The 20,009-nt window shown below is 35.5% G+C and overlaps 1 protein-coding gene across 1 annotated transcript in view; it reads left to right on the top strand.

Annotated features, from left to right (window-relative positions):
- Positions 1-20,009, top strand: part of mora (cysteine and histidine rich domain containing protein) — a 36,069-nt gene that overhangs the window by 13,674 nt on the left and 2,386 nt on the right. Inside the window, exons 3-5 of the mRNA XM_089094586.1 lie at positions 557-703; positions 6,610-6,783; positions 12,716-12,910. Coding sequence (XP_088950712.1) covers positions 557-703; positions 6,610-6,783; positions 12,716-12,910 — 516 coding nt within the window. The remainder of the gene's footprint in view (positions 1-556; positions 704-6,609; positions 6,784-12,715; positions 12,911-20,009) is intronic.

Raw genomic sequence — 20,009 nt, 5'->3', positions numbered from 1 at the left:
TATTTTTTTTTGTTTTTTTTTTTATGTTAAGTATTCAATTTTTAATGTGACTATCCTTGTATAATGTAACTGATGCTTTTTAATGTGATTATACCAAAGAAATTTGGCAGTGCCATGAAGATTTTGGTGAAAATAAAAGTTCATCTATCTTTTATGTATCTAAGATCAGGTTAGTCAAAGCGCTTAGTTTTTTAAGCAATAGTCCAGAGTAAAATCAACTTCCAGAAAAAGTTGGGGTCAAATCCACTTAAAAATGATATATCTTTTGAGGCCAGATGGTTACAAATTGCATAGATTCCTCCGATTTCTCTTATATTCTCTGCTTAATTTGCCTGTTTTGATGGTTGTATTCTGCTTGCTATAATACAACCATCAAAATTATGGTTGTGTGCTACTTAGAGTAAGCAAACTTTATATTTCTCACTTTTCTATCACGTCCACAATGTTTTATTAAACCTGTTTTAATAAGTTATATTTTATAAATCATATAAAATATACACTAGTGACATAATCATACATGTATCTCAAATTTTAGTATCCTATTTCATTTTTTAAGGAAGCAATAACTTCAACGTTATCTCCAAGCTTGAAAAAAGAATTTGAAGAAAGGAAACAGCAAGGTGAGGTGATTGTACAGATAGACAAAGATGACAATGAAGAAATTCAAATTGGCACTCAATGTAAGAATAAAGGTTGCAAGCAGGTAATTCAATGATGCATAATATTTTATTTTAAGGGTTTGACCTAAGAAATTGTTGTTTACAATGAAACAAAGTCCAGTCAGATTGTCCAAATTTGTTTTTCAAGAAATTTAAATTTTAGTGTTAAGACTTTTAATTTACTCTTTTTCTATAGTAAAAGTATATGCATTGGAAAAAATAGCACAATTAAAAAAACTCTTTCATTTTCCGTAACATTTCTTTGTTTCGGTTATAGAAAATTCCAGATAGAACCATTGAAAAGGAACCCTTCATATGTAAATAAAAAGTGTAGAGAATAAGATATAGCGTATAATTTAATTTTAAATATAGGCGACTGGAATGTTGTATAGACTAAATTTATATTTGTTTTTTTTATTACTAGTTGCCTCATTTCCTAGACTATATTCTGTATAATGAACACATATCCTAGAGTTGGATGCCTAGTAACAAAAAACAGCATCCTAATCCCTTGCTATTTTACGATAGTTACAAATAAGGAAAAGAAAAATAAAGCACCATCTGAGGCCAACACAGCCACGTACGCTCCTCCATCCCAATCTATTGAACACCTCCTTCATTACAATTTCCCAGGAAGCCCCAATTTCCCTTAAATCTTTCCTTAAAGCATCCTCCCACCACAATTAAAGACGACCTACGTTTTCTTTAGCCCTAGACAGTTGGCCAGAAAGAACAACCTTCGGCAGTCTGTAAAACTTCATCCGCAGAACGTGCCCAAGCTATCTCAACCTTTCTCTCAGTATAGCCGTAGAGAGCGGGATTGAACCTCACTTTTCATACAACCTATTATTTGAAATATGGTCAGTCAGCCAGCTACCCAGAACAATCTGTAGGCAATTTCTCTTGAAAACATCTAGCAAATTTTCGGAGCGCCCATACTTCAGAACCATAATTAAAAATTTAGGAATAAAAAACCATAAATGAAAAAGAATATATATCCAGCTCTGAGCCTAATCTTTGTTTCAGTAAAATCAGACAGGAATAAAAAAAAATGGAAAGCTTTATAAGGCAAACTATGAATAATAACATTAAAAAGCAAACACATTAATGCCAACACAAATGTACATTGTTTTAAAATTTGAGGAATGAAACCTCGTTTTTCTTAGACAGAAGTGACAATGCTGTTGAGTTTAGTAAAGAGGGCTAAACGCGGTGATTACATAGTTTTGTGGAAGAAATTGCAGAACTAATATTTTGATTTTTATGTTTAAATAGTATGTTTAAATAGTAGGGCTAAATAGTATCACTGAAAAGCCCGCCCGCTGTTAAATAGAAGAAGAAGTTTAAAAAAGATGCTACGAGTCGTGCAAAGCAAGAACAGTAAAGTTTTTTTCGCGGTGGCTCCTAAGAATCTTTAAATTTCTTGATATGGTGACACGATTTTTACAACCAGATTTTACGATTTGATCCCATTGGAATGTTTCTGTGTGGCTCTGAAATGCAGACGTCACACCCATGGATGAAGTAATGATACAATTGGGTAATTTGTACCAAAGATAATTTGTATTATCTCATACAAAAGAGGTAATAATACAACCATGGATGAAATTTTATGCATCTGAATTTGTATAGATTGTTTACCCGGTTGTCCAGCCCTGTCAATAAATACTAGCACTATGATCTTGTTTTTTTTTTTTCTGGAAAGCATGATCTAAGTATTTGAAGCTTCAAATGGGTTTGCTCTTTATGTAGGAAGAAGCATAAAATTCAATCCAGTGCTAAAGGAAAGCGTCTAATACATTCATATTTTTATGACCTTATACACTGATTACAGATTCGTATATTAAATTTGAATCATTGGCTTAATTTGGTCTAATAATTCTCAAGATTTTCAATAACAAGAAAATTACAAAAAAAAACCTCAAAATGTTCCTTTTTTTGTCTTTTTTTTTGTATACGAGGGGAAACACAGCATATATTTTTTCTATATTATTATGATAACGTATTACGTAATTATTAGTCACAAGAAAACGAAAATATATCTATATCAGATATAAATATTTATATTATAAATATTAACTACTTATTAATATAAATATAATATAATATAACTATTTATTAATATAAATATTAAATATCTCTATTTCTTTTTACATCTTATTTGTCTAAAATCATTAATAATTTCTTGAAGCAATAATAATCTTGAGGCGATAACAATCTGCTGATTTATGCCATTTTGAAATTCTTCTGACAAGTTCTGTTAACTGAATTTTCTAGAAAATTCAAAACACAGTACTCTAGCACAGTTAATTTTTACAAATTAGATTATTTTATTCATCATAAGTATATCATAAATTATTGCCTGACATTTGGGATGAAACCTCTAGACAACCCCTGACATTTGGGATGAAACCCCTAGACAACCCCTGACATTTGGGATGAAAAGCTTGCATAAAGTGTTCTTTGTTTTCCATTATCGCCTACAGTCAATAGTCGTTGTGTGTACACTTTGTGAGCTTTTAGGTCAAAATTTCCAGAAAGATCTTGAGGATTTCTGCTTTTAGATTCGGCCACTGTTTCACCATTGCCAGTATTCAGGTGAAACCAGAAAAATAAAATTTGAGCCAAGAAAATTGAGACCGAAAAACGAAAAGATTTTAGAACTATGTACAAAATTATGCATAGTTAAATTTTTGTCTTCTTCCATAAAAGAAAAGAGAGACAGTTAATAATAATAATAATATGATGTGCTAAGTGATATATCATATATATAACTTGTAAGGAAAATTTTTAAAAATAATTGGTTAAAACTTCAAATTCATAAGGTTTCAGGGAGGGAACATTTTTTTAATGGCATGTGAGGGACTTCAGACGTTGGTGTCATTTTAAAGAACTGTTTGTGAAAGGTTTTATTTAGTACTTTGAACTTCGTTGCTTCTGTGTGGAGTAAACAAAAAGATAATAGTTTTTTTCCAAAACTCTTTTTATTTTCTATTGTCTGTAGTCTTCTACAGTAATTTTCTATTTCCTTGGATAAGGATAACTTTGTGGTTTCCATAGTTAAGCAGTTTGTGTCTCATGACGGTTTAAAATGGTTATACTAATGAACTTCATTCCAAGGAACACAGCAGAGGCTATGGGAGGACATAGTGTTAAATAAAATGGTAAAACTAATCTAGACTCTGATTAGGCAGATGAAGTAGAGTGCTCTAGTTAAAAGTATTAGCCAAATTGGTGAATTTTTGAAGGTTTTGAGAATTTGGGGTAAGAGGTTTGCAAATTAAGGTTGGAATTAGTAAGTTGCCGAATGTAGGAATGGCGTAAAGGTGTTAAAAGTAGAATAACCAAGGCACAGAGAGTTTTCTTGCCTAAAAACAAAGTTTGGAAGAATAGGAAGAAAAGTTTTACAACTAAGATTACGACACAGGACACCGCAGCAATGCTAATAGTCAAGTATGGCTCTAAAGCTTGGGTGCCTCCAAAAGTTGAGGAAGATATGATAGATGTTTTCCAGAGAAGCCATTAAATAGTTTTAGCTACTCATCTAGACGTCAGCTATATAAAATAAAAGGCTTACGAATAATATTTTTCGATTCTGTTACCTAGGGTTATAAGGAAAAAAAGTGAAGATAGGTAGGTTACATTTTTTTAAAGATGAAGAATGCACTGCCGAAAATCGTACGTTTTGGCCATCCAGTTGGGGCGAAATGGAAAGTAGGAACAGCACAGAGAACCGATTTACAGGAAATAGGAACTACTTGGGATGGAGTCAAAACCGCAGCTGTGAACAGTGTAGGCTTGAAATGGAGCCTTCACAGCTGCGTTGGACTTAGGTGGCTAAATGCTGCGGTGACTTATCAGTAGTAGTAGTAATACCAAACAAAATATTGCAATGGGAATCCAACTCTTTTTTTTAACACAAATCGATAAGCAAATGTTCATAATATATTCTACTAGAAACTAAAAGTATGAATATACCTTCTTCATCCAACTGTTTTGGTTTATGTTGCTTTGGTGTTCTCATCAAAGTTACTCTATTAGCTTCTGTGACCTACGTGGATAAGTTGCAACAATTGTATTTTGTTAATACTGGTTGGGGTTTAAGTTGTTTTTAGATTATTGTAGTTTTTTTTTATCTTTGTTTCTCCTGTGCTGAAGAGGCCTTGTTTTCATACAGGCGAAATATCCGCGTCGTTTTAGTTATTTATCTTTTCTCTCTACTGGCCGCAGTCTCGTTTGTTGTTTTTTCATTGATTTTTTTTCTCTCTTTGTTGTTTTTTAGAGAATTACCTACTTCAGTGGGCGGGCAAAAAAAAAGACTGTGAAATCAGTCATTCAACCGATCAATCATTTTACTGGTAATAAAAAACACAAAATCGCTCAAGGGAAAAAAAATACTAAAAAAAAATGCATCCTCAAAGGCTGGAATGTAGAAGTGAAGAGTAGCTTTTTTGAAAAAACAAAAGAAACACCAAAGAAAGAGATAATCAGAAATAGAAACAATAGAATTTATTGTCAATTTAATATGTTGCTAAATAGACATCCAGGGAAGAAGAAAAGCTGTATGTCAAGGGAAATTTAATTTCTAACAGCTATTGATTTTAAAACTGTCGACTTCTGAATAGCTTACTTAGAAAAAGTACATGCTTTTTCGTCAAGTTCTGCGTTCTTCTACATGGTGAGCAAATACTCAGTATTAAATTGATTCTATTTTAATCTGACTCAAGCTGTGTTGAGTGAAGGTCAAACTCACAATTGCGTCTATACATATTCTAGTTGATGCCTTTTTAGACTTGAAACTTCTGTTGCTCTTTTTTTCTTTTTTTTTGTCCACTGTTTCAAAGACCTGATCCTGGTTGATCCTTTATTTTGTAAAAGGAAAAAGGTGCGTGGTGTTTGTTGTCATTTAAAGGAAAAATCCTCCTTCCATCTTTTATATTTGTTAAAGCTCTCTTATAAGCATGCACTCAAAGGGATAGGGAATAGAGGCTCCAGAATTCCCTCGTCCAATAAAAACCTCCTGATCCACGAATATTTTTTATATAATGCGTATTTTATCTGCTATTCTCCCTCTTTTTCTCTCTAAAATCATTGCAATGCGCAGTTTTGTTATTATATGAAAACATCAATAGCATAGTTCACAAATATCTTTTAGGTTCATTTTTTCTTCTTTTACTTGTTTTTTTTATTTTGTTTGATCTCCGATGGCCCAACATAGTTTAATCCCTTCTTTTGCTTTATGTATGCCTTTTCGTAGATTAGCTGATAGCAAGGCCGCACCCGGGGGGGGGGTTGACCCCCCCCCCCCCGATATGTTTGTCTGACTCATAAAACGTAACAAAAATGGATGTAAACACATTTTTTATGCGTTTTTTGAGGTTTTTTGTGTACCCCCCCCCCTTCTCCCCCGAAAAAATATCTTTGAGTAACCCCCCCCCCCCCCCCCCCGAAAACAAAATCCTAGGTACGGCCTTGGCTGATAGTGAACCAATTCACTTTATTGGTCACCTTTTTACCAGACAAAAGATTATAATTGTAATGGAAAAGCAGTCTTGTAATTACTTTCTAATATTATGAAATTTTTACTCGAGGGGAGCGATTACTTTAAGCCATGTTCACACGTGTGCTTAGCTAGACAAAAAATCCTAGCCATCATTACTTTAGACCAATCAGGGTCTAAAGTGAACAAATTATGACACATCAAGGGGAAACATATTATGAATGATAGATGGTGATTATACCCACGCTTTGATGTCTAGCCAAGTTTTCATGTGAATTGGACTTTGGTTATGGATATTTGGGAGATTGTAGCTCAAAACTTATCTTTTTTTTTATTTAGAATACTATTTAAACAATTCAAATAATGACAATGTGACAAATTTGTAGTTTAAGGTATTTTATAATTAAAGCAGCCATTCTGTCATAAGCAAAAAATTTGATTTTGATTTAGGAGTATCTTGGGCCCCACGTAAACGAGTGGGAATGTATTCACCACCCTGGAGTGGCAATATTTCATGAAGGTTTGAAATACTGGTCATGCTGTAAAAGGAAAACTACTGACTTTCAAGCTTTTCTTGACCAAGCAGGATGCGAGAGCGGATCTCATGTTTGGAAAAAGAAAAAGGTAAGAATATTTTCACACGCTCCAGCTTCAAAGAATGAGAGGTTATATGTGATTTTGCGTTACATTTTAACTTTTCTCCTTCTTTTTGAAGACTATGCTTTAGTGGTAAAATTCTAACCATTGTGCTAATAGTGTTGTAATAGAGACCGGCTCCAGGTGTTTTAATTCTTTCTGTGTCACGGTCTTTTAAGGGCGCAAGCCCGTGGTCCCAAACTTGGCCGCGAAATCTCTTCTTAGAAGCTAACAAGGCCAACTAGGATAGTTACAATGAGGCAAATATCCTGCTGAGTCTTTAGCGAGGAAAAACTAGGTTATCTCTTGATTGTATTTCTTGGTTTAGGAAATACGATAATAATTTGGCTCAACTAAAGGTTTAGAGATAAAACATCAACTATAATCAATGTCCTAAAGTAATCGGTGAGAGGTGACCGAGTCTGCATAAAGTGATCTTGAAGACATTCAGCATGAGCCATAAACATCTACTTTTAATATGCTGGAAACTGCACACAGAGGTAACAAAAACTAAATCTTTTTCAGAACAAACAGGAAAATAAGTAAATTTTAAAGCAAAAAAAAAAATATTACAGAAAAAATTAATATTTTTGTCCTACCAACCAAGGTGATACATAAAGAAAAGAAAAACGAGATCTGCAAATAATGGAAAGTTAGCATTGAATCCTTATTAGTAAGTTAAATACGAACATCAGTGAGATCGCAGTTATCTAAAGGATGCCTGGGGGAATTTGAACTATTTTTGGGGTTTAAACATAACCTTGGGCTGGACGCTTTATCCTTTAAAATATTCTACCCTCCCCCTGTAACAGTCGAACCTGAGTGGATCTTTATTGGCATTAAGAACGAACCACCTTGTCATTGCTACCTAGGGCATCCTGTAAAGTATTTAACCATAACGTCATTTATGGTTGTAACTTACGATTATGACTCAATTCACCATCTTGTCTGTCAAGATGCAGTTTTTTTTCAAAAATTGATTTTATTTTAAATAGCCTATTGTGTTCTTTTTTAATTTCAAAAGGAACTAGATATAGGAATTTACTTTAAAATGAGCCTTTAAACAGCTCTCTATGATGTGCCAGTATCCTGCTAAAAGTGAAGAAGGAACATCAGTGCTTCCCATGCAAAAAAAAATATTTCCCTTGTTGTTCAAGTTTCCTTAATTGGGTTTACAGCCGTGGCGATTCCAACGGTTTACTTTTTACTTCGATTTGCTTTCAAAATAAATAATTTTGGGTTATCATTGGCTGAGGTTCATCCTTTACTAGGGTAGGTTATATCTACCGCTGCAACCACGCTCTGAACAGATTAAAATGAGTAACCCCAGTCCCCCTTCAGAAACATGGATACTTTTTGCCATGTCTTTTATTCTATTGTCTTTACTTGACCTTTTTGACTTGAGAAAAAATAAGGATAAAAGTTTACAATTCACAATCAAAGCCCATGGTTTCAAGTTTTCTTCTCTTAGAGGTCTTTTTAAGCAGCTTCTACCCTGTGAAAACCAGCTCATCCCATTCTTGGGATATTTCAGCGTCTTTATCTTCCGGATCTATAGACACTTTTCAGAACACGCCAGTATAGTTTTCTTCGTCAGTATCAAATAAAATTGGTCGCTTTTTAAATAAACCAGCATTTTGTATGGCTGAAATATTCAAGATAAACAAATTCTTTTTTAAGAAAATTTAGACAAATTCATTGGTGAAATAGTCAAATTTCGTGCTGATCTAACAGAAATTTTTCAGTGGTTTAACTGTTGAAGTCATGATTAGCTGTACGACTACTGGGTATCTTACTCTATAGCAGTCCGAAATTTGGACTGCTTCACTTTTCCCATACCCCCCTATGCGGAAATATATAGCCCAAATTATATATACTCTTGTATTTTAAATAGCACGAATCGTTTCTTCCTGTTGCATGTTTGCTGTTTGCCATTCAATTAAAACTTTTAAAAAATTAAAATTTTCCTCAAGTAATTTATCTTCGTTTTTAATTAATAAATATTACATCCAAAGCTATCACACACAGGAAAAAGCCTTTGGTTTTTGCTTAGTTTGACTCATTAAAGAACGAATTACAGGGAATCAAGCAGCAGAGTCACTCAACTATGACATCATACCCCTGGTCAAAAGATTAGTATATCATCTTGCATATGAAGATGTAGTTTTTGTGAAAAATTATATTTTACTTAATATTATTTTTTTCTTAATTACAAAAGGCACCGGATTTAGAATTTTCTTTCAAATCAGCCCTTAAAAATCTCTGTTTAATATTTCATTTTCCTACTAGCGCTGATAAAAAAACAAAGCAGAATAAAAAGAATGCGACGCATCAATGCTTCTTATACGAAGAGTTATTTTTTCTTGTTGCTGGAGATGGGGGATTGTAACTCTCCTATATGAGGTTTTTTTGGCTATGGAGATTCCAATGGTGCAGCTTTCGTTTCGATCTGACCAGAAATCCCCATAAATTTGTTTTTGCAATGAACTTATCATTAAGTTTAATCGAACTAATAGTTACAATCTCTGAATCAGCTTCAAGTGGAGATTCTTCCTTACTTGACCGTTTTATGTTGTTGTTTTTTTTATTCAAAACGCGCTTTTAAACTGTCGGTTACTACGAGCAAGAATTCATTCTTTACTAGGTTGCCCATAAGGGGGCGACCGTGAACTCATCCCTAACGTAGTGAAAAGTGTTAATTTTAAGTGAACATAATGGGCTAGGATTAGAGGTCAGAGCCAAGACAGGGTTAATATTTCAAAGCTCCCAATAAAAAAAAAAAAAAAAAAAAAAAAAAAAAAAAAAAAAATTGGGATGGAAGGAAATTTTCATAACTGTTTAAACAAGTTTATTAGTGCAGTTTTGTATGCTTAATCCAAAATGTAAATCTTCTTTGGTTCTATGGTGCCCATTGTGTCATATTTTTTTATAATTATTATTGAGTCGTTGGTGTTTGGGACAGAAAAGCTTCAAAAAAAAAAAATCACAAAAACCCTGGGTAATAGTACAAGTCTGATTGCCTTTTTGGATCCAACTTGGGAACCGTACTGGTAAACTTTTCCAAACCATTAGACAAAAGCATATGTACTAAAACACCGCTTTTGCCAAAAAAAGAGGGTTTAAAAAATGATGAACTAATACGTTCAATTAGAATTGCACCTTTTATGTTTTTTAGCCAGAAAAAACAGTCTGTCGGTCTTATTGAACTCTATTTCAATTTAGTAATACCAATTTTCTGATGCACTTTCACTTATGACCCATAAACGGTTTTTGACCTCGATAATAGTCAACTGAAAATTATATTTTAAACTTACGTCGTCTTAGATGGCTTTTTAGAAAAAATTAGGGGTATCCAAAAAGTCTATTGTTTGAATATCCCTTTGCCGAAATATTTTAAAAAATTATGCACCAAAGAATTATTTCAAATATGATTTGAAATGGCTTGTGACACAGAATTAAGCCCTGTAGAATCTAAGAAAAGCCATTTTATTATTGTCCATCCCATAGCTCTTATTGATAAAGCCTAGGGGAAGTTTCCTTCAGAAAAGTGAACTCTGCGGGGAGATCTTTGTGGCTATGTGCAGCAACTAGAAAAATGCTTGGAGTGTTAACTATGTTTTGAAGCAATATGTGTCGTAGAAGGATTTTAAGCAAAACCTTTTTACTATTCTCCATTGCGTAGCTCTTATTGATGAAGCCTAGGAGAAGTTTCCTTCAGAACAATGAACTCTGCATGGAGATATTTGCGGCCAGGTGCTGTGACTGGAAAAAAATTGGAGTGTGAAATATGGTTTGAAGCAACATGTGATGTAGAATTAAACTTTCGGCAATTTAAGGAAATATTTTTACTATTGTCCGTGCCATAGTTCCTACTGATAAAGCCCGGTAGGAAATTTCCTTCAGGACGACACACTCTGTGTTAAGAAATTCGTGGTCAAGTACTAAATAAGAATTGGAGGGTGGAATATGGTTTGAAATTACACGTGGCACAGATATAAGCCATAGAGTATTTAAGGAAAGTAGTTTTACCATTCTCTATGCCATAGCTCTTACTGATAAAGTCAGGGAGGAAGTTGAATTTAGCTTTGAGAAATTTGTGGCCAGGTGCAGTGCCTGAAAAAGAACTCGAGTTGTGAAGGAGCTAGTTAACAATTTTGCAGAGGCGTACCACCCCAAGGAAGTCCAAACAAGCTGTGATAGCCCTGTCCGGAATCATTAGACCAGTCGTTCTCAAACGATTTCGGGCCTTGCACCACCTAGGCATTTCTAAAATCCTGATGCCCTCCCCCCGTCAAATTTCGATTTTATTCTTCAAAGTTTTACATGAATTCACCTGAAGAAAGCTTTAAAAGCCATTAGCTTGTTCTTTTTTTGAGGTCATCCTTTAGGCATATTTTATGCTAATGAAAAACGCTGTCTGTGTAAATCACCTTTTGTGCAATGCATGACGTTATTAAAATACTATCATGTATCTATTTTGCTCTTTAAATGCTTATGAATGGGATGTCATTCACATAAATTTTTTTTTTCAAAACTAAGGCTCTTAAGTATAGTCAGCCAAAAAGTGCACGTCCTGCCCATGACCTGTCTAAATATTGCCATGCCCCATCGGTGGGGCTTGCGCCCCACGTTGGGAATCATAGCATTATACACTGTCAAATTTCCGAAAATTTCTACAGAGGAGGCAGAAGCTAAGTTTTTTAGTCAGATTTTTAGTAAAAGCCCAAACCTGATGAAAGTTGACGTAAAATGAAAAAAATCCTGGAGAGGATAAACTCATATTTTAATTAACAACCCAAAGTGGATTAAACTAGCGAAAATCCAATAGAAGATAGAATTAACCCGAATTGAGCAGCAGACAATTGATATTGTATGGAAAATAAGGTAGATAACATAAAAGTAAGATGTGATCATGATTAAAAATAAATCAGACAAATTCTCTATAGTCCAAACTGCTGGAAAGGGCAAACCAAAATCTTGGGGTAAAATTATGTCTGGAGGGAGAGACTGCTTCCTGCCCCGTAGTGATTTGGGCCCCTGGTACCGAGCTTAAACAAAGTCCAACTGGGAGAAAAAAAAAACAGAAACGAGAAGGAATAAAATCATCGACATATGAGATTCGTGAATATTTATTAGCAGCAGAGTCCCCCCCCCCCAAGGTTTAAAATTTCCTCCTCCTCCTCAACATACATGGCCAACGTTAGACTTGTCTACAAGGTAAAGTAGGGCTAAATATTCATTTGGTTATCTATCTCACTTGTCCATTTACTTATTTTTGTATTCTGGTATTAGTATTACCTTAATATTGACCTAATTTAATAATACTAGTTAACACGGGATTTTCCTTGCCGAAATTGTCGAAAAGTTTTTCAGGCATTATATTCTAATCAACAAGGTAAAGTGATGTTAAATAATCTTTTATTTAACGACCATACTGTTCCATTTACTTATTTTAGTATTTTGGTTTTATTCGATGATATATTAACAACAGTAGGTTGTTCTTTTCTGCGGAACGGATGAATTAGTTTCTCTTTATTGCTTCCGGGAAAAACTTGTTTGATACACACCCTTTCTGTTATACATCGAAGGTCTGGAATGAATTAGGGGCGTGTACCGAGGTACCACTGTATTTAAGAGGGAAAATAAAAAGGAAAAAAATCTTTTCCGCGTGGTAGTTTGAAAAATAGTCAAAACCAGCGATCGTTTTTCTCTACTTAAAAAGTTTCCAAGCCACGACCGAGCTTGGCCAAAATTGTCGAATGCGTCGTATTCAGTTTACAACTTTGGTAGTCTTTGCCAGCCTAATGTAAATTTTTCTTGATCAAGTTAACTCAGCAAGAGATTTGGTTAGAGAATGGTTCGTGTATGATGCTTTTTTGTATGCTTTGTTTGGATTAATGGTACTTAAACGTATTTTCAGGATACGGATGACCAGAACAAATGTGTTTGTCGATATGATTGGCATCAAACAGGAGGACAAGTCGTTGTTGCTATTTATTGTAAGAATTACGATCCCCATAGAACAATAGTCAAAGCCAATCCTATCAGGTTAAAAGCTTCAGTATTTTTTCCCAAGGAAAACTCTTCGTTTGACTTAGACCTGGAGCTTCGTGGGGTAAGTTTATTAGCTTAAATTTTATTTTCCCATCCCCTCCTTCTTCAAAAAAAGCTAGAAACACTCTATAACACACAGAAAAATGCTGCACAAGTCGAAAAAAGAAGTTTCTAATATGTATTTATATAAGATAAACAAAACTCTTTACGAATATTTGTTATTTGCCGTATCTTTAAGGAACAGTGCAGTCCATCCTCTTCTGAACTAAACACTATAATAACATATTTATTTGATTATCACAATTCCTTCTGGCTTAACTGCATCGCAGTTCACTCCCCCTAATGCCTTGACATAGCCAAGTTTGCTGATTTTATAGTATCTTCTTAAATGAAGGTTAGATTTTTGATTCTTAGTCATCTTAATGGAACGTTCCATTTATATACTGTGAGGAGGCGTGTTTGAATCAATATAGACATTCGATTTTGTTTATACGCCAGTGAATGGAAGTGTTTATTTAATATGTGAGTTTTGTTTCCTATTTATTTATATATATATTTTTTTTTTTTTATGTAAGTTCAGGTTTTTAAAAAGAACATTTTTTGTTTCATTTTTTTCTTTCCTTTTTTTTGTTCCGTTAAGAAAGGCTCCCGGACGTGGGGCCAAAATATTTGGAGTATTTTTCTTTAATTAAGTGTTTATTTTATTGTATTCACTGCTTTATACAAATTAAAACCCGTTTTTTCTTGCTTAATTTTTCGTAAGTGGAAAAGCAGTGTGGTCTAAGAAATTAAATAAGTAAGAAAAATAATGCAAAACAACAAAGTCGACAAACTTAGTGTTTGGGATAGGGCTATATCCAGGCATTGGAGGGACGGGGGCTAGGATACGATTAAATTCCAAGGGAATATAAAAAGTGGTAATATTGGCGCAAAGGTAATCTTGCTTCCAAACTAGATAGAAAAATAGTTCAGTTTTCCCCCTCTTTTGAACTGAATATTAAAATAACAAAATCATTGCTTGATTGGATTTCCATCCTAGACAGACCTTAGGAGGGAGGCCTTCCTAATGCATTGACATAGTCCTAGGATGTACAAAAGAGTTGATTTTGATGGTCAGTATTATGTTCTGTACTTATTTTTCTGTAGTATATAGCCTAGGGCTATACCCGAGTATTAGGGGGAAGGGGGCTGGTATGCAGTTAAACTGAAAGTGACTGAAAATTAATAGATAAACGCGTCTTGAATGAAATTAATTAGGAATTTTGTTAGTGCATTGTTTAATTCAGAATTTCGTAACTGTGGTGTTTAGTTCAGAAGAGGAAATAAACCCCACCGTTATCAAATACGAAGAAACATAACAAGAAGTTGAAAAGTGACAATGCCTAATGTATATTTAGCTTCTCCTAATGAGGGCTAAGTTTGATTTTCACCTAGATTTTCAGTTACCTCTGTTTCAGGACCTTATACAAGGATTTCTTCCGGGGCGGGGTATTTGAAAGAACTTGTGAATTTTGTTAAACGCATAATAAATTATCTTCTAGAGATTTCAGGAGAGAATCCAGGCCCCCTGGATGCAAAACTATTTGTGAAAAGATTTACATCTAGTTCGAAAAGGCTATGCAGTACTTGATTATCTTAAATTCTACTGAAGAAAAAAAAAATGCTGATGAATACAAAATTATCCGAATCTAGAGGCTCTTTAGTGTGCTATTAAATAAAAAAGCAAGTTTTTTCAACTAAAGTAAAGAACAACTTCGAAACTTGATTTAACAGAAATTATTCCGTATATAAGGGGGGCTGCCACTTCCTCGACTCTCGCTCTTTATGCTATAGTATTAAAGTTATTTAAAATACTTCTTCAAATTCAAAGGCCCTTGTGTTTGAGCAGTCTTTCTTAAGGTCAAACTCTAGCGTAAAGAGCAAGGGCTAAGATAGGGGCAGCTACCCTTATATACGGAATAATTTTCTGACCATTTCCTCAAATCATACCAGGAATTTCATTCCCCCTGTGTAAAATTTCCCATGAGAAATTCTCTCCCCCCCCTCAAAAAAAAGAAAAATTCCGTCTATTTCCTAATAACAAATACTATTGTTATTATAATACCAATAGTATTACCAAATACTATTGGTAATTGCGTAACTTACAGTGTTCCCTAGGGACTATGGGTAGTCATGTCATCCTTAAAGGCAATTTTTTTTTTGTACCTTTCAACTATGCTGAATCAAATGGCTATCTCAAAATTTTGATCGGATGTATTTGGGCAAAAAAGGGGGCGTGTTAAGGGGTAAGTTGCCCTCAAGTAATTTGTTCACTCAAAAAGGGTACTAGAAAGTTTGATTTTCGTTAGAATGACCCTTTCCCGATCTTCTAGGACCATTGCTTTGATACTAACACCCTCGGAATAAATTAAAACAAAAAACAAATTAACAGGCATCCATGATCTTTCTTCAAGCAAAAAAAAAAGAGAAAAAATTCCATGTTTTTGCAGATCGGTTTGCAGTGTTCTCTGATATGCCGAAACTGATGGTGTGATTTTCATTAAGATCGCTTGATCTTTTGGGACTATTTCCTTCGTTTTCGAAAATTGGGCAAATTTTTTTCAGGCTCTTAGCTTTTGATGTGTAATATTAGACTTCATGGATTTTATATGTTTGGAATCAGCATAAAAGTCAATTCCTTTGATATATCTGTCGTTATGGAATTACTATTTTTTAGAGTTTCAGTTACAACTGGGATAAGCCTCATTCAACCACAAGAAGATCTGTCAAACCAAAAGTTTTGTCAAAACTGCTACTATTAAATATGTATTTTAACTGTTATCATAGGCAGCGCGATAGTGCTGCCTAAGTAAAGAACGATGTGGGCACAGTGTATTATTTATTTTTCTTCTTCTTTCTCTATACCCGGGCACTTCGTATCGAAGGAGTTGTCGTAGAAACTTCGAAAAGGGCTCATTCGATTGGACATTAGACTGGCTAGTGCCCTTTTTATTAGTCGAAAGTGATTGGAGAGCAACTAGCCTTCCCTCCCAACGCCCATCATTCCCGCAAACACATCAAATCAAAATTTTGAGATATCAATTTTGTTCAGCGTAGTTTATTTCTTGATAGAAAATATGTTTTTGAGGAGGACACTCCCCCACAACCCTCGGGGCAAGGGTTTTAAGTTGTGCCCTGGGGGCATATAAGGTTTTTATAGAAGTCGTAGAAACTTCAAAAAAAGCTCATTCGATTGGAAATTGGAGTGGCTAGTGCCCTTTTTAATAGTCAAAAGTGATTGGAGGGCAACTAGCCCCCCCCCACGCCCATCATTCCCCAAAACACATCCACTCAAAATTTTGAGATAGCCATTTTGTTCAGCGTAGTTGATTTCCAGATAGAAAATACGTTTTTTGAGGAGGACACTCCCCCACAACCCTCGGGGCAAGGGTTTTAAGTTTTGCCCTGAGGGCCTATAAGAACGATCTTGGCACAGTGTATCATTTATTATTTTTTATCCTTTAGAGTAGGGCACTTCGTATCGAAGAAGTTGTCGTAGAAACTTCGAAAAGGGCTTATTCAATTTGAAATTGGAGTAGCTTGTGCCCTTTTTAATAGTCGAAAGTGATTGGAAGGCAACTACCACCCCTTCCACGCCCACCATTTCCCGAAACATATCCAATCAAAATTTTGAGATAGCCATTTTGTTCAACGTAGTTAATTTCCACATAAAAATTATTTTTTTGAGGAGGACACTCCCCCACAGCCTTCAAGGCAAGATTTGTAAGTTATTCCCTGGGGTATATAAGGTTTTTATAGAAGGCGTTGTCATAGCAACTTCAAAAAAGGCTCATTCGATTGGAAGTTCAAAGGGCTAGTGACCCTTTCAATAGTCAAAAGTTATTGGAGCGCAACTAGCCCCCCCCCCCCCCCCGACGCCCATCATTCCCCCAAACACATCCAATCAAAATTTTGAGAAAGCCATTTTGTTCAGCGTAGTTGATTTCCAGGTAGAAATTATTTTTTGAGGACACTCCCCCACAGCCTTCAGGGCAAGGGCTTTAAATTAGACTCAGGTTGCATAAAAGGGTCTTACACAAAGTATAGGCATAGATACGTCGAAAAAACGCTGGTTCTAATTGAATTCGCAAGGGCAAGACCTCTTTTTAATGGTCAAACATGATTGAGGGGCAACTAACCCCCTTCCCATGCCCACCTTTCCCCAACCGCATCCAATCAAAATTTTTAGATATCCATTTTGTTCAACGTAGTTTTAAGTTCTGGAAATTAGGTCTTTGAGGATGACAACCACCTCACAGCCCTCAGGACAAGGGTTGTAAGTTATGCCCTGGGGGCATATAAAGTTTTTATAGAACGTGTTGTCGTAGAAACTTCAAAAAGCTCATTCAATTAGAAATTGAAATGGCTAGTGCCCTTTTTAATAGTCGAAAGTAATATAGTCGAAAGGGTTATAAGTTATGCCCTGGGGGATATAAGTTTTTATTGAAATCTTTGTCGTAGAAACTTAAAAAAGGGCTCAATCGATTGGAAATTCAAATGTCTAGTGCCCTTTTCAATAGACGAAAGTGATTTGAGGCCAACTAACCCCCCTCTCATGTCCACCTTTTTCCCAAACACATCCAATCAAAATTTTAGATAGCCATTTTGTTCAGCGTAGTTGATTTCCAGATAGAAATTACGTTTTTGAGGAGGACACTCCCCCACAGCCCTCAGGGCAAGGGTTGTAAGTCATGCTCTGGGGGCATATAAGGTTTTTATAGAACGCGTTGTCGTAGAAACTTCAAAAAGGGCTCATTCGATTGGAAATTGAAATGGCTAGTGCCCTTTTTAATAGTCGAAAGGGATTGGAAGGCAATTAACACCCCTTCCACACCCACCATTTCCCCAAATACATCCAATCAAAATTTTGAGATAACCATTTTGTTCCACGCGGTTTCAAGTTCAGGAAATTTATACCTTTGAGCAGGACAATCCCCCCACAGTCATCAGGGCAAGGGTCATAAGTTATGCCCTGGGGGCATACAAGGTTTTTATTGAAATCTTTGTCGCAGAAGCTTGAAAAAGGGCTCATTTGATTGGAAATTCAAAGGGCTAGTGCCCTGATTAATAGTCAAAAGTGATTGGAGGGCAACTAATCCCCCTCTCACGCCCACCTTTTCCCCCAAACACATCCAATCAAAACTTTGAGATAGCCATTTTATTCAACGTAGTTTTAAGTTCTGTAAATTAGGTCTTTGAGGATGACAACCCCCTCACAGCCCTCAGGACAAGGGTTGTAAGTTATGCTCTGGGGGCATATAAAGTTTTTATAGAATGTGTTGTCGTAAGACTTCAAAAAGGGCCCATTCAATTAAAAATTGAAATGGCTAGTGCCCTTTTTAATAGTCGACAGTAATATAGTCGAAAGGGTTATAAGTTATGCCCTGGGGGCATATATGTTTTTGTTGAAATCTCTGTCGTAGAAACTTGAAAAAGGGCTCAGTCGATTGGAAATTCAAAGGGCTAGTGCCCTTTTTAATAGTCAAAAGTGATTCGAGGGCAACTAATCCCCCACTGATGCCCACCTTTTCCCCAAACACATCCAATCAAAATTTTTAGATAGCAATTTTGTTCAGCGTAGTTGATTTCCAGATAGAAATTATGTTTTTGAGGATGAAACTCCCCCACAGGCCTCAGGGCAAGGGTTGTAAGTCATCCCCTGGGGGCATATAAGGTTTTTATGAAAGGCGTTGTCGTAGAAACTTCAAAAAATGCTCATTCTATTTGAAATTGAAATGGCTAGTGCCCTTTTTAATAGTCGAAAGGGATTGGAAGGCAATTAAAACCCTTTCCACACCCACCATTTCCCCAAACACATCCAATCAAAATTTTGAGATAACCATTTTGTTCCACGCAGTTTCAAGTTCAGGAAATTACACCTTTGAGCAGGACAATCCCCCCACAGTCTTCAGGGCAAGGGTCATAAGTTATGCCCTGGGGGCATACAAGGTTTTTATTGAAATCTATGTCGTAGAAGCTTGAAAACGGGGCTCATTCGATTGGAAATTCAAAGGGCTAGTGCCCTGATTAACAGTCGAAAGTGATTTGAGGGCAACTAACCCCCTCTCACGCCCACTTTTTCCCCAAACACATCCAATAAAAATTTTGAGATAGCCATTTTGTTTCACGCAGTTTAAAGTTCAGGAAATTATACCTTTGACCGGGACACTCCCCCCCCCACCGTCTTCAGTGCAAGGGTTCTAAGCTATGCCCTGGGGGCATATAAGTTTTTGTTGACATTTTTGTCGTAGAAATTTGAAAAAGAGCTCTTTCGATTGGAAATTCAAAGGGCTAGTGCCCTTTTCAATAGTCAAAAGTGAATTGAGGGCAACTAACCCCCCTCTTACGCCCACCTTTTCCCTAAACACATCCAATCAAAATTTTTAGTTAGCTATTTTATTCAACGTAGTTGAAAGTTTTGGAAATTAAGTCTTTAAGAATGACAACCCCTCCCCTCCCCACAACCCTCAGGGCAAGGGTGTGATGTTATACCCTTGGGGGCATGTAAATTTTTTATAGAAAGCGATGTTGTAAAAACAGCTCATTCAAAAGGGTTTATTCAATTGGAAACTGAAAGAGTTAATGCCCTTTTAATAGTCGAAAGTGATTGAAGGGAAACTAACCCCCCTTTCACGCCCACCATTTCCCCAAACACATCCAATAAAAATTTTGAGATATCCATTTTGTTCAACGTAGTCGAAAGTTCTGGAAATCAGGTCTTTTAGGATGATAACCCCCTCAGAGCCCTCAGTGCAAGGGTATTAAGTTATGCCCTCGGGGCATAGAAGGTATATATAGAAAGTTGTTGTAGAAATTTTAAAAAGGGATCATTTGTTTGGAAATTGTCCTTTTTAATAGTCGAAAGTGAGTGGTGACCCCCCTCTCACGCCCACCATTTCCCCAAACACATTCAATCAAAGTTTAGAGATAGCTAATTTTTTCAACGTAGTTGAAAGTTCTGGAAATTATGTATTTAAGGATAACAGAGCCCCCAGGACAAAGGTTGTAAGTTATGCCCGGGGGGCATATAAGGTTTTTAAAGATAGCGTTGTCGTAAAAACTTCAAAAGGAGCTCATTCAATTGGAAATTGAGAGGGCTAGTGCCCTTTTTAATAGTTGAA

Source organism: Artemia sp. Qi Xiang Cuo, chromosome 1 (assembly GCF_049724085.1).
Source record: "Artemia sp. Qi Xiang Cuo chromosome 1, ASM4972408v1, whole genome shotgun sequence".
Lineage (NCBI taxonomy): Eukaryota > Metazoa > Arthropoda > Branchiopoda > Anostraca > Artemiidae > Artemia > Artemia sp. Qi Xiang Cuo.
This window is presented reverse-complemented; position numbering and strand designations above follow the sequence as displayed.